This window comes from Chrysochloris asiatica, unplaced genomic scaffold (assembly GCF_000296735.1).
Source record: "Chrysochloris asiatica unplaced genomic scaffold, ChrAsi1.0 scaffold00042, whole genome shotgun sequence".
Lineage (NCBI taxonomy): Eukaryota > Metazoa > Chordata > Mammalia > Afrosoricida > Chrysochloridae > Chrysochloris > Chrysochloris asiatica.
The window spans coordinates 6,345,809-6,365,391 of NW_006408560.1; the positions used below are offsets into that span (position 1 = coordinate 6,345,809).

Sequence of the window (19,583 nt, forward strand, 5' to 3'; positions counted from 1 at the left end):
TTGCTTAGGAAACATTGGCCTTTCCTTGAAGATTAAAATAGCTATCATCTTTTTCCCAGGAATTTTTCTTAGATTTTTCTTGACATTATATCCTCTCATCCTCTCCCAATGTTTGTGTAACAATCTTTTCCATGTCAGTCTACCCCCTTGGTAATGACTTCCCTAATAGTGGAACTACCTTGCTTACCTTTGTATCCCCTTAGCCACCATAGCACAGAGCCTCTGTAGATACTAGAAAAATGTCAAATGAATATTTGATGCAAGAGAGTAATGGTAGACCAAGGTTTTCTATTTTGGGCTAGAGTTTAGGAAGGCTCGTGGTTACATACACCAAAGAGGTATATTTCACTTAACATAACAATCTGATTCCAGATACTGGGTTCCCACCTTATAAATAAACAATATAAGCTCATTATAAGAAAACAATCTAGTGCACAGTGAGTGTAGCAATTGCAACAGCACATTACAGAATAAGCCTCTAAATGAGAGGTAAACATTCTCATGGTCAGAGGCTTATCTAAGGTATTGCAGCAGCTGTGGCACCACTTGAAGGAGGGATTGCCACTGAGCAGTTTCTATTAACCATGACCAGTAGAAATCATCCAGCAAGTTAAAACTCATACTTTCCTATTTGAGAGCCCTTTCCTGACTTCAGGGCTTTTTATCTCCGGCTGCCTCCCTCTCCAGTTTAGCCTCCTTTTCCCACCTGGTCCCACTGATTGTTAAGGTTAATAGTCTAAGGTGCATGATGATGCTAAATACTTAGGATACTTAGGATGGAGAGGGGAGGGAGAGGATGTCAGTTGTTTGCAAAGGAGCTCCATTTCATAAGTACTGTTTCCCCGAGATATGCCTCTGCTTTCAACCTCTACCTTCACATTCCTCTCAATATACGACATCTCTTCTTAGAGAAAGAAAATTGCTTTGCCAAGAAAAGACACCACAAAGAAAAAAAGTTTAGTTTTATTTTCTCTATGCACTTGCAAAACACTTGGGACCAACAGGTAAAAAAGAAAAAAACCTCCTGTGGGAAAAATTACTTTTAAAAAAGCCTGAGAAGAATTACTGCCTCAGCCCCAGGGAGCTACAGCAACTCTGATTGGTCCAAGGAATCGAAAAGATATTGGAAAGATGTAACAGGAAGAAGGAGGGTGAGAATTTACTGAGGAAGAGGGCCCCGAAGTGGGCCCCGAGGGGGAACTGGAGGCCGGGGAGTGGGTCTGGGTGGAGGGAGGGGCCCCCGCTGGTAGCCATAGGGTGGAGGCCGTGGAGGACCAGTGTATCCATGAGGGGGCATCAGTGGAGGAGGTCCTCGCATGCCATGTGGGGGCATAGGACCTGGGTGACCTGTAGGAAGAGAAAAAAATTCATAAAAATAAGAAACAAGAGACAGCTGACTTTGGGAAATTTGTGGCAGAGAAGACACACAAAAAAACAGTGAAAAGAAATGGAAGAAGTTAAAAAAAAAAAAAAAAGGTAAGGCACGTGACAAAGGAAGCTGCAAGAATGTAGGATGAAGATGAGGAAGATGGTTAGAACCCACACTCACCCATGGGTGACCCGAACGGAGGTCCTCGGGGTGGCATGCCCATCGGAGGAGGTCCAGGATGAGGCATTCCTGGTGGCGGTCGGGGTGGTGGCTGTCCTCCAGAGCCTGGGGGTCCGGCATGGGGATGTCCTAAGCCATGAGGGCCATGGTGGGCCAGCTGCATCTGAGACATTCCTATAAGTATAAAATAGATATAAGAAGACAAAAGGGACAAAGGTAAAGAAAATGGAGAAGCGAACAAAACAGACAAAGGAAGCAGCATTAGGAAAAGAAAGGTAGGAAAAAATACGGGTGGTAAAAACTGCCTCTTTGACCTCATTCCAATGGTACAAATAAATGAAATGTTTATTGGTTATGAATCAGACTGCCAACCTCAAGGTCAGCAGTTCGAAAACTACCCGCTGTTCCACGGGAGAAAGATGAGGCGTTCTGCTCCTGTAAAGATTTACAGCCTCGGAAACCCTGTACAGGGTCGCTATCAGAACTGACTCCACGGTAATTAACAACAACATCTGTAACCTGTAACGGTGATGAGAATAAGAATTTTTCAGGCAGTTGAAAAGAGTGGGACTAGATCACTCCATTCTAGGAAGAAAGATTAACATATACAAAGCACAGATTGTTTCTAACAATTTCATGTTTCAGGAAATGTCAAGTAACTCAGTGGTCAGGAGTGTCATGCAAGAGTAGGGTGCAGATCATGAAAACCTTGAATGTTATGATAATGAGTTTAGATTTTACTCTACAGGTAAAAGAGAAAAACAAAATAACTTTGAGTAGGAGTATGTGAACACCTGTGTTTTACATATGTTAGTCTGTGAAACACAGACAAAACGCAGAAAAAATTGGAATCGAAGTGACCTCATAGATTAGGTAAATTAGGTCTGAAATAAGGAATGAGGCCCTGAAGCAAGCACTGGCAATGTGTTGGATGCCAGAGATATTAAGTAGACTTAATATTTATTAAGATAACGCTAACAGGCAAGGTTCAAATACAGCTCCCAGATTTTTAAATTAAGCATCTGAAAACAAAGAATATTACAGGAAAAAGAAGATTAAAGGGAAGGAGTAGAAAATAAGTCTATTTTTAGTTATGTTTGGTTTCAGGGGCCAAAGACATAACAAAGCAGAGCTGTCCATTAAAAAAGTATGGGTCTGGAATGTCAATGACAATGGATTTAATACCGATGTAGAAAGTATCAGTTAATAATGAAAAATATGGAGAAAACTAACCACAAATACTTAGGTACAAAGAAAAAGGAGCCTATGATGGAGGTTGAGATTGAGGAGTCAGAGACAGGGTTGAGGAGAAACAAAAGCCGAAAGACACAAGGATTTCAAATAGAAGAACATGGCCAGTTTCAAGTACAATAGAGGTCAAGCAGAAAAGAAGTGTCCTCTAGGTTAGGTCACTTTTGGAGTGGAAATCCAAGGAGAGAATAGAAGTAAAAAGTTACAGAAACAACCAAAAAGGCTGCAAGTGTAGTGGTGCTGCAGGCTAATGCGCTGGACTGCAAGGTCAGTGGTTCAAGCTCACCAGTCACTCCTCAGAAACCCTATACAGGGTTGCTATGAGTGGGAACTAACTCGGTGGCACTTAAAAACAACTAAAAAATGGTAACAGGATAGTAGATGTTATGGTTAAGAAGAATAAAGTATTTTGGTTTTGTGTATTCAAAAGACTATCTGAAGGAAAGGAGAGCTCTAGAGCTATCCATGTTGAGGGACAAAGGGCAGCAGCAGAAGTGATAACAAAGCCCCTCTACCAAGCTCATCCCTCTTTTTCCTAGCAAAGAACACCTACCTGGATGGGGCATCCCACCTGGTGGGAATGGGTGGGGATGTGAGTGTCCATGTCCAGGATGTCCAGCCCCAGGGGTTCCTGCTGATGGAGGGCCATGTCCTCCAGCTCCAGGAGGCATAGGTGGTGGAGGCATGGCTGGAGGTATACCAGGTGGGAGGGCTCCAGGAGGTGGCACTGGGGGTGGGAAGGAGCCAGGAGGAGGCATACCTACAGAAGAAACAGTTCATGGTAGTGGGAATAGTTATCTTTAAAGAATTTGTCCTCATCAGGTCTCTTCAAGAAGGATGAGCTTTCCCCTACTTTGCCAGCTCTCTAAAGCCAAAACCTCAAACAACTCCCTCTCCGGGAGAAACCCAACAATTTTCTTTCCCCATCAAACTTCAACTTCAAGCAAGCCCCTTCTTGCCACCCACTGACTCATTGTCCCCCTCTTTCAGTTCTTCTCCTTGCTCCTCCCCCCTCCTCCCAAACCTATTCAAATATTCTTTGATTCAAAAGCTTTACCTGGTGGAGGAAGCCCAGACCCCAGTGATGATACCACAGGATTTGGAGCAGAGGGTGGGAGGGGGATGCATCTGCAAACAGCTGGTGAGGGCGGTCAGCCTGCGAGAGTGGGTTCTGGGCTGCCAGAAGTCGTTCAGCTGCTGAGCCATGGCGTTCACCCTTAGAGTCCTTTTTAAAGGCATAGGACACAGTGATAGGGCGGTTACAGAGGTACTGCCCATTCATGGCCTCAATTGCTGCATCGGAAGCATCAAACGAAGCAAAATTAATAAAAGCATAACCCTTGGAGTTGCCTGTGTCAGGGTCCCGCATAATCTTGGGGGTTTGCAAGATGACCCCAAATGCGCTGAAAGTATCATAAAGCAGCTTCTCATCAATCTCTGGGTCCAGATTCCCAATGAAAATGTTGGCCCCCACATCCAGGTTTTTGTTGTGAGCTGATGCCTTGTTCACTCGTATTGGTTTCCCATAGAGTTTGATCATGTTCATGATCTTAATGGCATAGTCAGCATCTTCCTCACTCAAGAATTCCACAAAGCCATAGCCTAGGGAAGTGGAGAAGGAAAGGTTAACAAATGAAGCTACAAGATTCAAAATGAGTTAAATCTTAACTCCCCCCCACACACCCATCAAACCACAAACAAGAAAGAAATAAAAAAGTTACTTCAATGAGAATGGTTCCTTATATTGGGAGCTGAAGCACAAAAGGATTCTTTAGACTGTTTATTACGGAATTAGTGTGAATATGATTGGACTCTGCAGGACAAGTTGTCCCCTAAAAACACTGGTGCATCTCTTGCTCTGTACTCACCTTGGTGCTGTCCCGTGACTCTGTCCTTGGGCATGTGGGTGTTGACTACTGGCCCTGCTTGGAGAAACAGCTCCCATAGCAAAGGTTCGCTAACCTTCTCATCCAGGCCCCCCACGTACACAGTAGCATCTGCAGGGAGAGTGGAGAAAGTTAGGACAGGTGTGAGAACATAACAGGAAAAGGTGACAGGAAGATGAAAATGAAATTCAGGCTAAAGTAATTCGGGATACGTTTAGGTGATAACAGAAAAAAAAAAAAAAAGGAGATAAGATGCTAGATCCAGTCTTTAAACCTCCCTCTCTCCAGGAACTCAGAATTTTCTAAAGTCCAACATCGTGTTCTATTGAAAACGCTTTCTCCGTGGACTTTTTTTTTGTTGTTGAAAGGCACGGCAGCAGAGGATTGGACATTAGAAGGGATCACACCTACAGGCCCCTACGGGCACCCGGCCACCCCGCCACCCCGCCCCCAGAAGGTACAACGGCCAGTCCCGCGGTCTCCGAAGAGATCCAGTCATTCGCCCTGGCATCGACTCTGCCGGCTCTAGTCAGGATCCCCCAATGCCCATTTCAGGTTCATCCTCTGTAGTTACCCTGATTCCGCTCAGAAATGGGCCCGGCCGCCATGGCGAAGGAGTACCCGCCGTCTCCAAGCAGCGGCTCCGCCCTCTGACCTCAGTCGCGATTTTAACTTCCGGGGCAGAGGTAGCTGTCGGATGTGTGTATGGGGGGAGGGGAGTGGAGGAGCCGGAAGCGGCTCGGGCCGTGTTAGTTGACGCTAAAATTTGGCGCGGGCTTTCTGGGACTTGCTCTTAGAGGCAGCAGCTAGCGGCTACAGCTGGGAGGGTGGAGCCTATGAGGCAGCTCCAGACGTGGAAGATTTAAATAGCTTCCAAAAATGTAAAGTTGAAAACGAAAAGCAATACTACTTTTCATACATTTTATAACCAGTCGATTGCTTTTTCCCTTCAGAAAAGAGTGCTGAGGAACCTCCCCTCCCAAGGACTTGGCCTTGCAACCTCAGCCGGCAGCCTTCTCTCTGTTCTCTCTGACTCGGCCTCACGGCTCCCGCCTGGGTTTGAGGTATTTTATTTTTCCGCCAGGGAGGGGATTGCGGAATGTCTGTCTGAGCTAGGGGTGACGTCGGAGCTTGGCTAGTCGTTACCGTTTGGGTAATGACGGGACACCAAAGCTGAGGGGTGGCTGGGACCGGGACTTGTCTCGACCTACCGAACAGCAACCCCCAACAAGAACTGTTGACATTTCCCTAAAGTGGAGGCACAGAGAAATGAACCCCCTTCCCAAATTACAAGAGAATGGGGTCCGGTGAGGCCCTTCAGAATTCATATGTAATTTGGGAAAGGGTTTCATTTTATATCATCATCAATAATAATACTCTCTCGAACCACACCCACTCAGCACTCTGCTACCCAGGGTTCTCTATTTAAACACAAGAAACAACGTCAATAGCGTATAAATACCGTGCTTTAATGAACCGCTTAAATAGAAATGTCATTGCAAAAATATACAGTTGGAAGAGGCAGGATCTCTCCCATATCCACCCCATTCTCATGGAAAACTATAAGACGTATGCATTGGAATTAAAGCAACTGCAAGAGAGGTAAGAATGGGGTCTCTAGGCCATCTTGTTGGGATGATGACCAGCATCTGATCGCACAATCCAAGAGAGGTGGCATTGTCCTGAAGAAAATGAAGGTAATATTATAGATGCTTTTTATTTCCTGATTCTTTAAACCACAAGAAACAAATTTAAAAAGTATCTCCAGGAGCCAAAATATACAGAACAAGAGTTAGGGAAGGCTAGCATCACCCGCCTGCAATGGAAACTCAAGTCTCGAGTCAATTTGTATAAAGGCTGGAGTGTAGAAGCTGAGGCAGCAAAACCAGTTAGAAGAAAACTCAGGATTAGACAGAACCTTCCCCCAACCCAGACTAGTCTCTGCCCTGTCTGTGACAATGCCAGTAGTTTCAGCAGGGTTGCGAGAGAATGTTATTTGGGTCTCTTTTCTTGGAGTAGTCCTCAGGAGACCGTCTTGGTGTCCATTTCCTTAATAGTTCTTGAAGATGGGATAGCTCATCTTGGAGGCCAGAGATTGTGGGAGCTGACAGGCCTATCTGGGGATGGGGCAAAGAGGAATATTATTGCAGTTTTAGCCCTCTGCTTCTAAGAGCCACTATTTCCACTATCTAATTCTCTTTCTCCCTCCAACTGCCCTTGGCTCCACTTGATCTAAACCACAAATAGTTTCCCCACCCTCTCAAACATACCCAGTTTGATAATACTTTACCTTCCAGCCCCACCCCCTTGCCATTCCAACTTCCATTTATCTGTTTCTGCAGTCAAGCCCTTTCTCCCTCTCCCAATCTCTGACTTCCTTTCTCACCTGGACCTCAGGCCGTCCTCTCAGGTAGCAGCGTCTCCAGAGCCTGATCTGGGGTCCCAGATATCCAGGCAGCAGGAGACCTGGGGGTAAAGGGCAAGCCCCCCAATGTGAGGGGAGTCCCCACTCCTGGTCAGCCAGACTTTCAGTGGAGATGGCAGGTCGAGAAAGCCAGCGAGAAGAGACTGCCAGCAGGGAAGGACTGTCCCGCCAAGGACAGAGCTGATTTAGGGGAGTCAGAGCTCCTCTAGAGAAGAGCCACAAAGAACTGGGGGGTCCAGGAACCATGAAGCTTGACTGTGGGGAAAGAGAAATTAATTTGCAACACACAACCAAACCCAAGTTGGACCAGGTTTTCCCAAGTTGGACCAGGAAGAGATATCAACTGCTACTGCATTAGTGATTGGAACTATAGGCCCTTCCTTGAGAACTCTACTCTCATTAGGATTCAAACTAGGCTTCAGGACTGACTGAAATTAATTTAAGGAAACCTGTAAAATCATAAGACAGGAAAATTAATAAACAGAGATAAGGGCACAAATGATGCCTTCTTTGCTATTTTAAGGTTTCTGTTTCTCTGTGGACAATCAGGACCGTAAGTGACAGCTGCATAAAAGGAGTGGGGTCGCTACAATATGGCATCTGCCCACTTCTCTTCATTTAGTGGGATGAACCTGTGGGAAATTTAAGGGAATTTAGGAATTTTAGACACCTCACCTGCTGTCTAGGGAGATAGGAATCTGGGCAGTGCTCTGGGTCATAGCCAGGGTTATGGAACTGTAGTATCTGTTCATTGCTGTAACGTAAACCCCAATCCCAGACAGACAGCTGCTGGTTAATAGCATTCCCAGCTGGAGGCTGGGAGTACCCGGGGGTGTAGACTTCTTTATAGGAGTTGAACTGGACAGAGAAAGCAAGAAAAAGGATGGATCAACAAACAAAAAATATAATGCACCTAAATATAAAGAGAAATAGTCATGAGCCTTTCACCTCTTACTCTTACAAATGTAAGGCAAAATTCCAGTCCTGAGAATGAGCATTACCCTCCCCATCCCAATAAGACCTCACTTCTCTACCCATAAGACAAATCAAGGATAAATTTGAGAGAATACTTCTCAATGGGGGGGGGGGGGGCATAAATGGAGGTCACTGACCTGTCCACTCTGCCTTCCACGCTCCCAGGGAGTATCTCTTAGAAAGGTAAGGGTGTCAGGAACCCTGACGCTGTCATGAAGAGCAAGAAGAAAAAACTCCGAGAATTCAAACTCAGCAGGAAACTGCTGGAGGAGCTGCCAGACACAATCAAGGAAGAGGAGAAACACTGGGGCCTGAAAAGGGGAATTAAGAGGTTAAAAGAGATGGTTAAGACATAGAGGAGGAGGATCACAAAATGATGAGGGAGCGGGGACATAAGAATGTGGGACATAGGAACAGGAACACTAAGGAGGTCAGGGAATGAAAATCTGAATTGAGGGTAGTAGGGGAGGGTGGGACCTCACTCATTTTGGTCTCTAAACTCATCCTAATCTCAGGACCCTCTGACCAGATTATCCTACAATGGATTATACTATATAATTTTCTAATCTAATCCCTTTTTTAGTAATACCCTCCAATACACTCCCAATCCTTCTCACCTCCTCATTGGCCCCAGTTCCCCCAAGCCGAGTCAGGAAGGGGTGTCCAGCTGCCACCCACTCTCGTTGTACTAGGGATTGGAAGCCAAGTAGTGTCCGGGCTTCACAGGCTGAAAGCAGCTGGGCGAGTGAAGAGAGGAGGCCATTGAGATCACGATCACCGTACTCTGGGTGATAAAGGGAGACGGGGCAAAGAAGAGAGCCAAGAAACTAGGGCAGGAGAGAATGGGAAGAGGAAACATGGAAAGGAGAAGTAAGACACAGAAGGGAAGCATTTGGAGGGTAGGTGGGATTAAGAAGGCACATAGAAAAGTAAAGAGAAAACAAAGATCTTGAATGACTCATTTCATAGACTCCACTTGGGTAGAATAACCCAGTTTCATTGTAGGAGGCAGAGTCCCATTTGTCAAATCTGCTTCAGCATTGCCCTTCCCACACCAACCTCAGCCCCCCACATACTGTTTGAAGACAGGGAGCAGAGGGGCAAGAATCCTACATTAGGGACCACAAACTACATTGGGGAGGAAGAGGTAGCATGGAAGGGTGAGAGAGCTCATGGGTAGTTTCCAGTAACTGAAGAAAAGGAAGCTAGCACTAGAAAGGGATGAAAGAGATTTATGGGCCACGTTCCTGGGGCAGAATCTAATCATGTGGGTAAAGGAAAAAGGCAAGGAATGGGATGACACGAAGAACTCACCTTGAAGTACTACCGAGCGAACTCTGGATGTCACTAAAACTGAGATGTCACTGGCCTTTCGGAGACAAGACCTAGAGGAACAGACGTATAATAAGCCTGGGGGAAAACAGTGATGGGTCATGGGATGAAATAGAGACAGACTCCAAAATCCTCCCCCTTCTGAGGAGCAACAATCTTGGGAGATTGAGGAGAAGAATTAATAGAAGGTCATTTAGGAGTCTAAGGAGTCCCAGAAGGGGAGGAGTAAATTATATAAATCATGGTTAGAAAAAGAGGGAAGGAGCTCTGGTAGTGTGGACTGCAAACCACAAGGTTAGCAGTTCAAATCTACCAGTCACTCCTAAGGAGAAAGATGAGGCCTTCTGTTCCTGTAAAGATGTACCACCTTGGAAACCCTTCACAGGGTTGTTAGGAGTTGGAACCAACTCAACGCAACATCACCACCACCAGAAGGGGTAAGTACCTGACATAGTCCAACCATCGAGTTCCTTCCAGAGATGAGAACCATTTATCTTCAGCTACAGATGAATCTGATAAAGAGTAGAGAGGTCACAAGGACAAAGAAATCAGAACTCAGGGTTCAGGATACAGAGTCTATAGCTAATGGGTTAAAAATAAATTGGGTAGTAGTTGCCTAGGGATTGCAGTAGGGATGAGGAGCTATTACAAATGACTTTGAAGTTCCTGAAAATTAGACTGATGTGGTGATGGTTGTATAATACTATATAATAAAATTAATTGAATTGCACACTTAAAGCAGGTGAAGCGTGAATTGATGGTATATAAATGTTGTCAATAAAGCTGTAAAAAATAGTAAGCTAGGGTCAAGAAGACAAAATCAGTAAGTCTGTAGGATATGGAAGTTATATGAGTAGAAAACTAAGGATCACTGGGCTTGAAGGTTTACTCATCTATAGCCAGATAAAAGATAAACCAGGTTTGGGTCAGTACAGGGCCAAAGGTCATTCTCACCAGGCAGGCAGAGGGCCCTCAGCCTCAAGTGGGCAAGTTGGACATCTGTAAGACTGGGTAGCTCATCCATAGTGTCTACCAGGACAACATCTGAATGCCCCGCCTGGAGCATGGACTCCATTGCTCTGAAGGGGAAGGAGTCCGAAATTAAAGGAAGGAGTCTGCACTGAACACTTAACCCTTTATACCTCCCTAAAACTTCTCCTCACCTGATGTCCTCACTGCTGGGGTCACTGGCTGTATAAAAGCCTCCACAGCGGAGAAGGTCACTGCCACCAGGGTGATGCCAGGACAGGCGCTTTCATTGGGTAAGAAAAAAATCATTGTGGAAGAAACTCACTTCAGTCCCTACCCTTGCCCCAACACTGACCTCACACGGATCTTTCCCTTCCCTCTGACCTATGACCTCTCATGACCCTTTAATCTCCAGGCATTGCTCTAACCCTCATACTGACCGGTCCACGGCTCTGACGAAAGTGACCAAATGCTCTTCTGACCTCACTGTCCAGAGTTCGGTTAGGGACCCAGAAGTAACGGGGGAGGCTGTGAAATTAAGTTGTGTCACTGCTTGTCTCAGTGACTTCATTTAGTCAAAAGCTGTTATGACAAGGAAGCTTCTTTGGAGGAGACATTCTAAGGAATCTCAGGTGTAAAGGCCTAGAAAGTAAGGGGATAGCTTTGTGGATATTTTAGGAGACTAGAATTTGTGGAGAGGTCTGGCTTTAGAGGATCAGGAGATGGGATGATTGGGAAGGTAGCAGGGGTTGGGGTAGACTGGGGGATCACCTGGTAGCTATGTCGAACCTCTCATTGACAGTGCTGACCCTCCAGCCCCTGGCTCCCTGCTGCTTCCGCTCAGCCTCCCAGTCTTCTGATGTTTCCAAAAGGGGAACAGGTGGTTTTCTAGGGCTAGAACTCTGGCCTGGGGCAGGAATTAGGATCAGAAAAGGAATATGATGAGCCAGAAATAGCTCCTCAGGAGTTTTGTCTTCAGCCAGCCTCTGCTCTTTCAGACTCCCTATTTCTTTAGCACCCTCACTCACCAGCCTTTCTCAGAGTTATCCCTGAATACTGTTGGGCTTGACTGGTCTGAGCTCTGGCTTGGACAATGGCTGTGGTCACCTATGGAGGAGAGGACATCTTATACTTTTAGCTTAGTCTAAAGAAGTGAAAACAAGGAATGGGGCCCATGTATTGCTCTCTTGCCTTTGTCATTAATGTTGTTAAGTGCTGTCAAATTGGTTCCAACTAATAGCAACCCTGTGTAGGGTTTCTGAGGAGCAGCTGTTGTGTTTGAACTGCCAACCTGTGGTTTGCAGTCCAGTGCTGATCCTACAGAACCACACAAAGAGTTCACTAATAGGAAAGAATTATGAAGTCATCCCTAGAGAAGGGGGATTCCACAGAGCCGAGGTCAAGAAAACAAATTTAGAATCACAGAATGTTAATTCTGTGGGAAATCTTAGGAATAATTACACAAAATTCACCCCACATTTTTCAGAGACGGAAACTTGCCCACAGTGTTACTGCTGGTCATTGCAAAAGCACGCTAGAAATTGGGCCCCTTACTCTCATTATCAGAGTCCTGCTGAGGTGTTGTAGGATAAGCACTGGACTTAGAGCACTGACCACTAACAGAAAGGTCAGTGGTTCTAACCCAGAAGCTGCTCCTCAGAAAGCCTATACAGGGTTGCTATGAATCAGAACCAACTGGACGGCACTTAAACAACAACTCTTGTTATACTATCTTTATGTCCCAGGTTTTAGCCTCTTCCTGAGGAGAGAGACAAGGGGATACTGGGGGTGGGGTAGGAGTGGTGTAAAATATTGGGGCTATACAGGAGATATTCCCAAAGACATAAGGGGAGAAGGAGCCCTAGGCTTCAGGCCTCTTACCTGAAAGGCTTGAGGTTCTAGTCCTCCAGCTTCAAAACCAACTCTGAGCAGCCGGAAATCTCTGCCATGAATCAGGATCTCCTCAGGGACAAATTTTAGCATGGACCCTGGACGGAGCAGCTGGACTCTAGACAGGCCACTCACTGAAGTCAAGAGTTACCATGAATCAGGATCTCTAAAAGGAACCCTTCCAACTCACTCTGCCTCATTCATAGATGTCCTCTGAGAGTAGAGAAGGATGAGGAGAGATTCCAATACCCTTCACCAAACCCCCACACTTACCAGCCTCTAATCGCTCGATGTTGACCAAGGCAAAATCATACTCACTGCTCAGGGGAGTATCCTAGAGGAAGCAGATGAATGATGGTAAAGACCTATTACCTGAAATATCCCTTTTTCCTACCTTGGCAGTCCCCAGCCTTCTTAGAGACAGTCCCTCTTGACTCATACATTCAAAAGACAGCCCTTAACCTGTAACCCTATCTGTGTATGTCTAAATTCTTCCTGCCCATTTCCCACTACTTGCCCTTTCTATTGCCCTAACTATCTCACCTGACTCCGCTGCCATCCACAGGGCTGGAAGGTGACCCTCAAGTTGGTGCAGATCAGTTTTCCAGGTAATTCTGGTTCCAAGCCCTTCCTTACTCCTGGAGCCCATGCTTGGATATGCTCCCCTAATGGGAAGAGGGGAAGCCAGATAATGACTACTCCCAGTGTTCCCATACTTGTATCCTCTGAGACCAGAGGATCTAAAGAGGGAAGATTAAGATATTCAACTCTACTAAAAAGGGAATTTACTAGGAAAGAGAATTTGTGCTTTTTTACCTCTGTAACTTTAGCATCTACAACACATAGTAGGCACTCAAATATTTATTGAACAAGTGAGAGAAGTTGTAACAGGTCAAGAACACAGAAATAGGTCCAAGCTCCCAGCCAGCTCTAGAGAGAAGAAAGAAAGCCTTAAGCAGAAGCACTTCCAGCCAGGAGAGGCAAACAGGTATTGAAAAAAGTTTGGGTAGTATGAAATTTTAAGTGTCTTTGAAAATCCAGGAGTATTGGAAGAGTATTATTACCTGGAAGACATCCAGAGGCCAGGCAACTGCTGAGCTGACTACTCGTAGGTTCTGGCATTTTGCTAGCTTGCTCAGACTTTGGTCCAGAGTGCTGAGGATGGAATAGGGTAAATCCCCAGGCCTTCTTAGCCCAGGTCTGCTCTTTTCTCAGCAACTGGTTTTGGAGGCCTACATTCAAACTCCAGGGAAACTGAGATCCAAGGCTATGGGGAACTCAGACAGGTTGACAGACAGTAAAGGGAGGGGTTAGTTAATGGATAATGAGATAATGAACTTGAGACCATGAAAAAAGCAGACCAAGCTCCACCAGAAGTTAATTTGACAGACACACCCTCCTCCTCCCCTCTTTATCTCAACCCCATTCACAACCTCTTACCAACTCATCCCCCTCTCCCCCCAAGTGCCCTCTTCTTACCCCCATATCTGGCTCCTCCTTCTGGGGGGCAATGTTGAAACTCTGGCCCCGGCCCCCCCACCACATTTCTCTGGCTCCATCCGGGGGACGGAGCAGTTAAGGGTGGGAAACCCTGAAGATGCTCATTCCATTTGGGAAGAGACTGAATCTTGGAGTTGAGGAGCAGGCAGCCGGGGAGGACACAAGGAAAAGGAGCATTAAAGGTGGACTGAGCACAATCTGGGGGGGTCTTTTGAAATTGTGTCCAGACAGCCGTAAGCTCCTCAGAAACTCCAGTTGGCTCTGGAGAGGGCGGGAGAGATGCCCAACCCCTTAAAGGGGAATACACACATTTGGAAGTGTGGAGCCTGAGAAAAGTAGGGGGAGAAATGGGGAACGGAAGAAAATAACCCAGACTCCTTTCTTTACCTCAACTCTAAATCCTATTCTTTTCCTGTTCAGGAGCACTGTAGACTGTTTGATGGGAGCAGTAATACTAATGATTAAACTGGGATAATTAGAATACCTCTCTGTACAGTCTGTAATGACTTTTCTAGAAAGCTCAGTTCTCTTTTGTATCTTAAAGGGGAAAGAGTATAGAAAAATTCTCCCTATGAGTTGGAACCGACTCCATGGCACTTAACAACTGCCTCGCCCAACAAACCTTATAAAAATGGATGAAAAGAGGAAATAGAAATTGTACCTCAGGGGATGCCCAATAATTGGAAGGGGACAGGTTAAATACTTCTGTATATCCTTCTCCAGAGGATGAAACAGCACATGGGACTGGTGGTGTGGAGAAGGGAAAGAAACAAATATCTTCAAGATATATGTTAAGTGCGGGAGAGTCTGTTCCAACTCATAGTGACCCTGAGTTTCTGAGGACTGACTGGTGAATTTGAACTGCCGACCTTGAAGTTCAAGCCAACCTTGTAGTCCTATGGTCATCTTACAGCGCCACACCAGGACTCAAGAAATATTTGTTATTGTTGTTAAGTGCCATCAAGTCGGTACCGAATCATAGCAACCCTATGCACAGCAGAACAAAGCACTGCTCGATCCTGGGCCAACGTCACTATTGTTGCCACACTTGAGTCCATCAATGATGCTGCCATCTGGCCAATCCATCTCATTGGGGGTCTTCCTCTTTTTCTCTGATCCTCCACCTTACCAAACATGATATCCTTCTCCAGAGACTGGTCCCTCCTGACAATATGTCTGAAGTATGAGAGATGAAGTTTGGCAATCCTGGCCTCCAAGGATTTTTCCAACACGGATGTTTGTTCTTTTGGCAGCCCATGGCACTTTCAATATTCTCCTCCATCATCATAGATACAAGTAATAATGTGTAGAGTAATGGTGTGTATGGGTGCAAATCTTGGAAGTGGTGGTGGGAGGCCCCAGGAAAAGAGCTTACCCTGCCTGCCCACCTTTTTCTCTCTCACACATACATACAAAGGCACTCTCTCCCCTACCCCTCTCCAGTTGGAAACTAGAGCCCCTTTCAGGTACATGACCCCTCCCCCTCCATCTCAGACACCAGATCTCCAAATTAATGATTCATGTTTAAGGCTTTGAAAGCAGAGGGCTGGAAACCTCTGTTCAGCTCAAAAATCCCATCCTTCCCCTCCTTGCAACTCAAGAAGCAAAGATGAATAGGGGGTGGGGGATGGAAGCACTAAGAGTAAACACTAAGAACTGCAGCTGAGGGGGACTGGCAGTAGCAACGCAAAAATCTATATTTAGACATTAAAAAAAAAAAAAAAAAAAAAGACCAGGAAAAATAAAAGTTAAATCAGCTGCTGTTTTATTGTTCTTGAGTGCATACAGAGGCAACAACAATCCTTAGGTGGGGGCCCCATTTTCCAAAGTGACACTCAACTTTCCCTCCCACAGGCACACACACCCTTCCTGCTTCAGCTTTAAGTTTCTTGTCTTGGCTACAACTATGGAATGGTAAAGATATTGAGATAGGGACTCTGCCTGAAACTAAGAGGCATATACCTGCTAGGAAAGTGGCCCAGAAGCCTGATTCTAGAAGTCCTAAAAGTTCCCCAGCACCACCACCACTCCCTCCCTGTCCTCACATTCCATGGGCCTCAACCTCTGGGGGAAGGACATTCTTCCTAAGACCTATTGCAATAAGAAAACAAGTAAGAGCATCAAGTGTGTGCCATAATTTTTATATCTCACCCACATTCTTTCTCCCCACCACCTTTCATTGAAGTGCCTCATTCTATTCTTAAACACTTAAGATGTGTGGGAGCATCAGAGGAATACAGAAAAAAAAAAAAAAAAAAAAAAAGACAGGGGAAAGTCAGAGGGAGGAATAGTGGGTGACTTGGATCAATACCCAGCCAGGAATGCTAAAGGGGGCAGCAGCTGAGGGTTAAGTAACAGGACAGCCTCTCACCCCTCAAGACACACCCACTAGCAGAAGCTTAGTGGATGAAATTAAGGGTGGAGAGGCAAGATGTTGTTTCAGATTTTTCCATTTTCAGAATCCCAGTCTGGCTGCAGGTTTGTGCCAGGAGTGAAGGCTGCTGGGAGGGGCAGCTGGAGGAGGGAGGTGGATCTCAGTGACTCACGAGATGAGTCACAGATTCAGTTATAAGCACAGAAAGAGGCCAAGATCCTCCCTACCCCCACTCCTCTCAGCTACTGTTGTTGGCCTGCTTTGGTTCCTTTCCTACCAACAACCCCCCTACGCACCCAAGTGGACAAGAAAGGGCGGTGGCAGGAACAAAGTCTATATGGGAACTTCATAATAAATATTTTGTTACTCTAAGTATAGGGGGGAAAAATACCCTGTGATTTGCAGACTGGGTATCTGCACAGAGAGTGTTTGTATGACTCACTGAATCTGCAGTTGAAGGGCCTGGAGGGAAAGAGGAAATTAGAAAAATCATGGTTGTAGGTGATTCCAGGCCAGGACAGGGCTTCGAATACTGTCTTATCACCTGTGGCTCTATGCTTGGGGGGCTCTGGGGAAAGAAAAGGACAGAGTCCAGAGGTATCTGAGTAACTCAGAGACAAGCATCTTTTTAAGTGCTTCTTTTCTAGGAAAGGGAAAAAAAATGTGCCTGGAACCTTGGACTGTTTAGAAAGGAGAGAAGAATGTAGGCAAAAGTAGGTTTTATGTTATTCTGAACGAGCTCCATTCCCCAGATGTACAATACGAAGTCATTGCTAATTTTTGTTTTATTGGTCAGAGCTAGAGTTTCACTTGAAGAAACTGAGCCAACAGGAGACAGAGGGGGTACTTCCCTTCCAGGTCCTGTAGTTATCTATCATAGACTGAGCTTGAAAAAACTATATATTTTGTTGATAAAAGCAGTAAGACTGATTAAACCTTTCAATAGTGTGGGTTAAGGAAGAAAACTGGAAGCCCATTATTCTATAATATTCTTGCTCCATTAGAGGTGGAATGGAGAATGTAGGTTGGATGGGTTAGAACTGCCTTAAACCAAAAGGGGGAAAAGCAGCAGCCTGAAAATCTCTTCATTACAAATCTCACTAGGTACCCCAGATGCCCTGGATTAAAAGAACTAAGTGCACTTATGTAGTATTATGAAATATATCACCCCCCTCATCTAGGGTTATAGGGTCTAACTCCCCCTTTCACCCAAATATCCACCCTTAAAGGATTTTTGCTTGTTTTAATACCATTTGTTCTTTTTCTGTTCTCCCCAACAGAAGAGTTAATTGCATGGGTTTGGCTCTTCCACCCCCTCATCCTCTGAAAATACCAGTCTGTCTTAATTTCCAAGGCATTGTTCCTTTACTTCTCCCAACCCAACCAACCACTTCAAAGAGTAAAGCAAAATAAAACAAAACAAACTTCACTCCTTCCCTGTAAAAAATATCCTGTGTCTCTGGATCCCTCATCCTTAGAATGGTAAGGTTTGTTTCAATGCTTCCATAAATAATTACCTTTTCAAATAAAAAATAATTTATTTAATAAAACACTATAGGTCTAAAGCCCTCTTACCATATTAACCCCTAAGCCACTCCCCAGAATTTCAACTTTTTTTTTCTCTTGGAAGAGGGCAAAAGGAATTGGTATTGATTAATTTATAAAGACAAACATAATACAAGTTTCTGATTTTGTTCATTTGACCTCATTTTTTAAAACCAAAAGTATCAGCTAAAATCTACTAACAGATCAAATCCAAACATAGCAGTCCAGAGGAGAAACAAATCTTCCTGGTTTTATTTTCTGGGAGAACCTCTGATGTGTTCCCATTCTTATTGGTCCAGGCCAGGTTATGGAGGACTAAGGGGCAGTCAGGTGAGCTGTGCGGCACCGTCTCCGGTATGAGCTTGAGCTATGTTGTTTTTGTGTATGTTGTGGGCTGGCTGTGGCGGTTCACCAGTGTGCTAATCCTAGAAATGGGCAGTACTAGGGAGAGGTAAACAAGTTCCTCACCATCAGCACAAAACTGAAGGAATGCCAAACACTTCGTAATCAAAATAAATATGAGAGGGCTTCAAGAAGTTCACGGAAAAATTCCATTACCTTTTCATTCCATTTTTTCCCCATGAACTACTTGAAGCCCCCTCATATTATTTTAATGCAATACTTAAAAAATAAAATCAAGATGAATGTGAAAAAATTTGATGAATGAAATACCCAGTTTTAGATGCAGGATATCATATTTGCTTGATTAAGCCTCACAATCTCTTTGGATCCTATCTTTATGTAAATTTTTCTATTTTGTTCATTGTGTTTTATTTTTTACATGATTTTTTTACAGTATTATATTGATATCTCTTTAAATTTTGCATCTGCAGAAAGCACTGGGCTCACCTTAATCTCATCAGCTAAACCCAGAAATATACTTCCCTCCTTTGACCTCACTGCATCCTTAAAACCAATCTAGTTTCAAATAAAGGTCTAAGATTTAATAACTACAGGAAATGAATACATCAATATACCATCAGATGTGGAAAGTATATGACTTCCTAATATGTTGAGGAATAAGGAACCTTTTCACACTGTAAGCAGTTCCAATGAAGAGGGCAGTCTTGGCTGGCTGTTAACAAAGGGGAAATAGGATAAAAACTTTCTTGATTAGGCAAAAAGAACAAATACAAGAGTGCACTTTCCCACTCCACCCTACCCCCAGTCTCATCTACCTTAGACTAAATGTGGGGATTACAGTCCATGGGATGGGTTATGAGTATATACCTTAAAAGAAATTCAAATACAGAAATATACTCCTAATCAATACGCTGGACACTTAAGTACACTTATTCCTCTTCTTTGTATGCACCCAGGAGTGTATACAATTGCATAGTTGGTTTTATTTTTCCAGAAAAATATAAAGAAAATGGAAAATTGGCCCAGGTTAGGTCCTCTGGTTTAAAGCTCTTAGAAATGGCTCTGGTCAGAGCATAGGCTGTCCAGACTTGTGCTTTGTGCAAAATGCAAAGGAGCGCCCTCCCACTATATGTCCACATCCCCACTCCCACCCAGTGGAGAAAAGGGTTGAGTTAGGGGAAGGGAGAAATCTAGACAGATCAGTTTACTGGGAGTAATCTGTGGTCTGTGGTTATAGTTCACTAAAATATATTTCTCTAACTACCTTTTTTATAAATTGTCCCTAGCCCCCACCCCATGGTTCAACATCAGTCCTAATATAAAAAATATCTCTTCTTACAAAGTATTTTTTAAATTATTTTAATAATCTAACCACAGATTAAGGTCAGCTATGGCTTAACAAAAGAAGCCGGGATGTTAGATTCTTTCTCCAAAAGTAGAGAGAGTAAGGAGAAGCAATCACCTACATGGGGGCGTGGTGAGTGGGAAGTGGGTATGTTTTTGCTTGATGGGGTCTTTTTGTTG

General features: G+C 44.7%; 2 protein-coding genes across 2 annotated transcripts; both read right to left on the minus strand.

Annotated features, from left to right (window-relative positions):
• Nucleotides 1-948: 948 nt before the first annotated feature.
• On the minus strand, nucleotides 949-5,294 carry SF3B4 (splicing factor 3b, subunit 4, 49kDa). Its single transcript, XM_006878289.1, is given in 7 exon segments — nucleotides 949-1,347; nucleotides 1,550-1,723; nucleotides 3,354-3,560; nucleotides 3,858-3,915; nucleotides 3,918-4,402; nucleotides 4,669-4,797; nucleotides 5,261-5,294. Coding segments are annotated over 7 exon segments (1,275 nt in total). The 3' UTR covers nucleotides 949-1,159.
• Nucleotides 5,295-5,828: 534 nt separating this feature from the next.
• On the minus strand, nucleotides 5,829-13,822 carry MTMR11 (myotubularin related protein 11). Its single transcript, XM_006861699.1, is given in 19 exon segments — nucleotides 5,829-5,893; nucleotides 6,616-6,667; nucleotides 6,669-6,803; nucleotides 7,073-7,366; nucleotides 7,787-7,969; nucleotides 8,224-8,397; nucleotides 8,704-8,870; nucleotides 9,401-9,471; nucleotides 9,864-9,930; nucleotides 10,373-10,497; nucleotides 10,582-10,670; nucleotides 10,828-10,915; nucleotides 11,159-11,294; nucleotides 11,416-11,494; nucleotides 12,269-12,411; nucleotides 12,551-12,611; nucleotides 12,821-12,942; nucleotides 13,342-13,432; nucleotides 13,757-13,822. Coding segments are annotated over 19 exon segments (2,208 nt in total).
• Nucleotides 13,823-19,583: the final 5,761 nt, after the last annotated feature.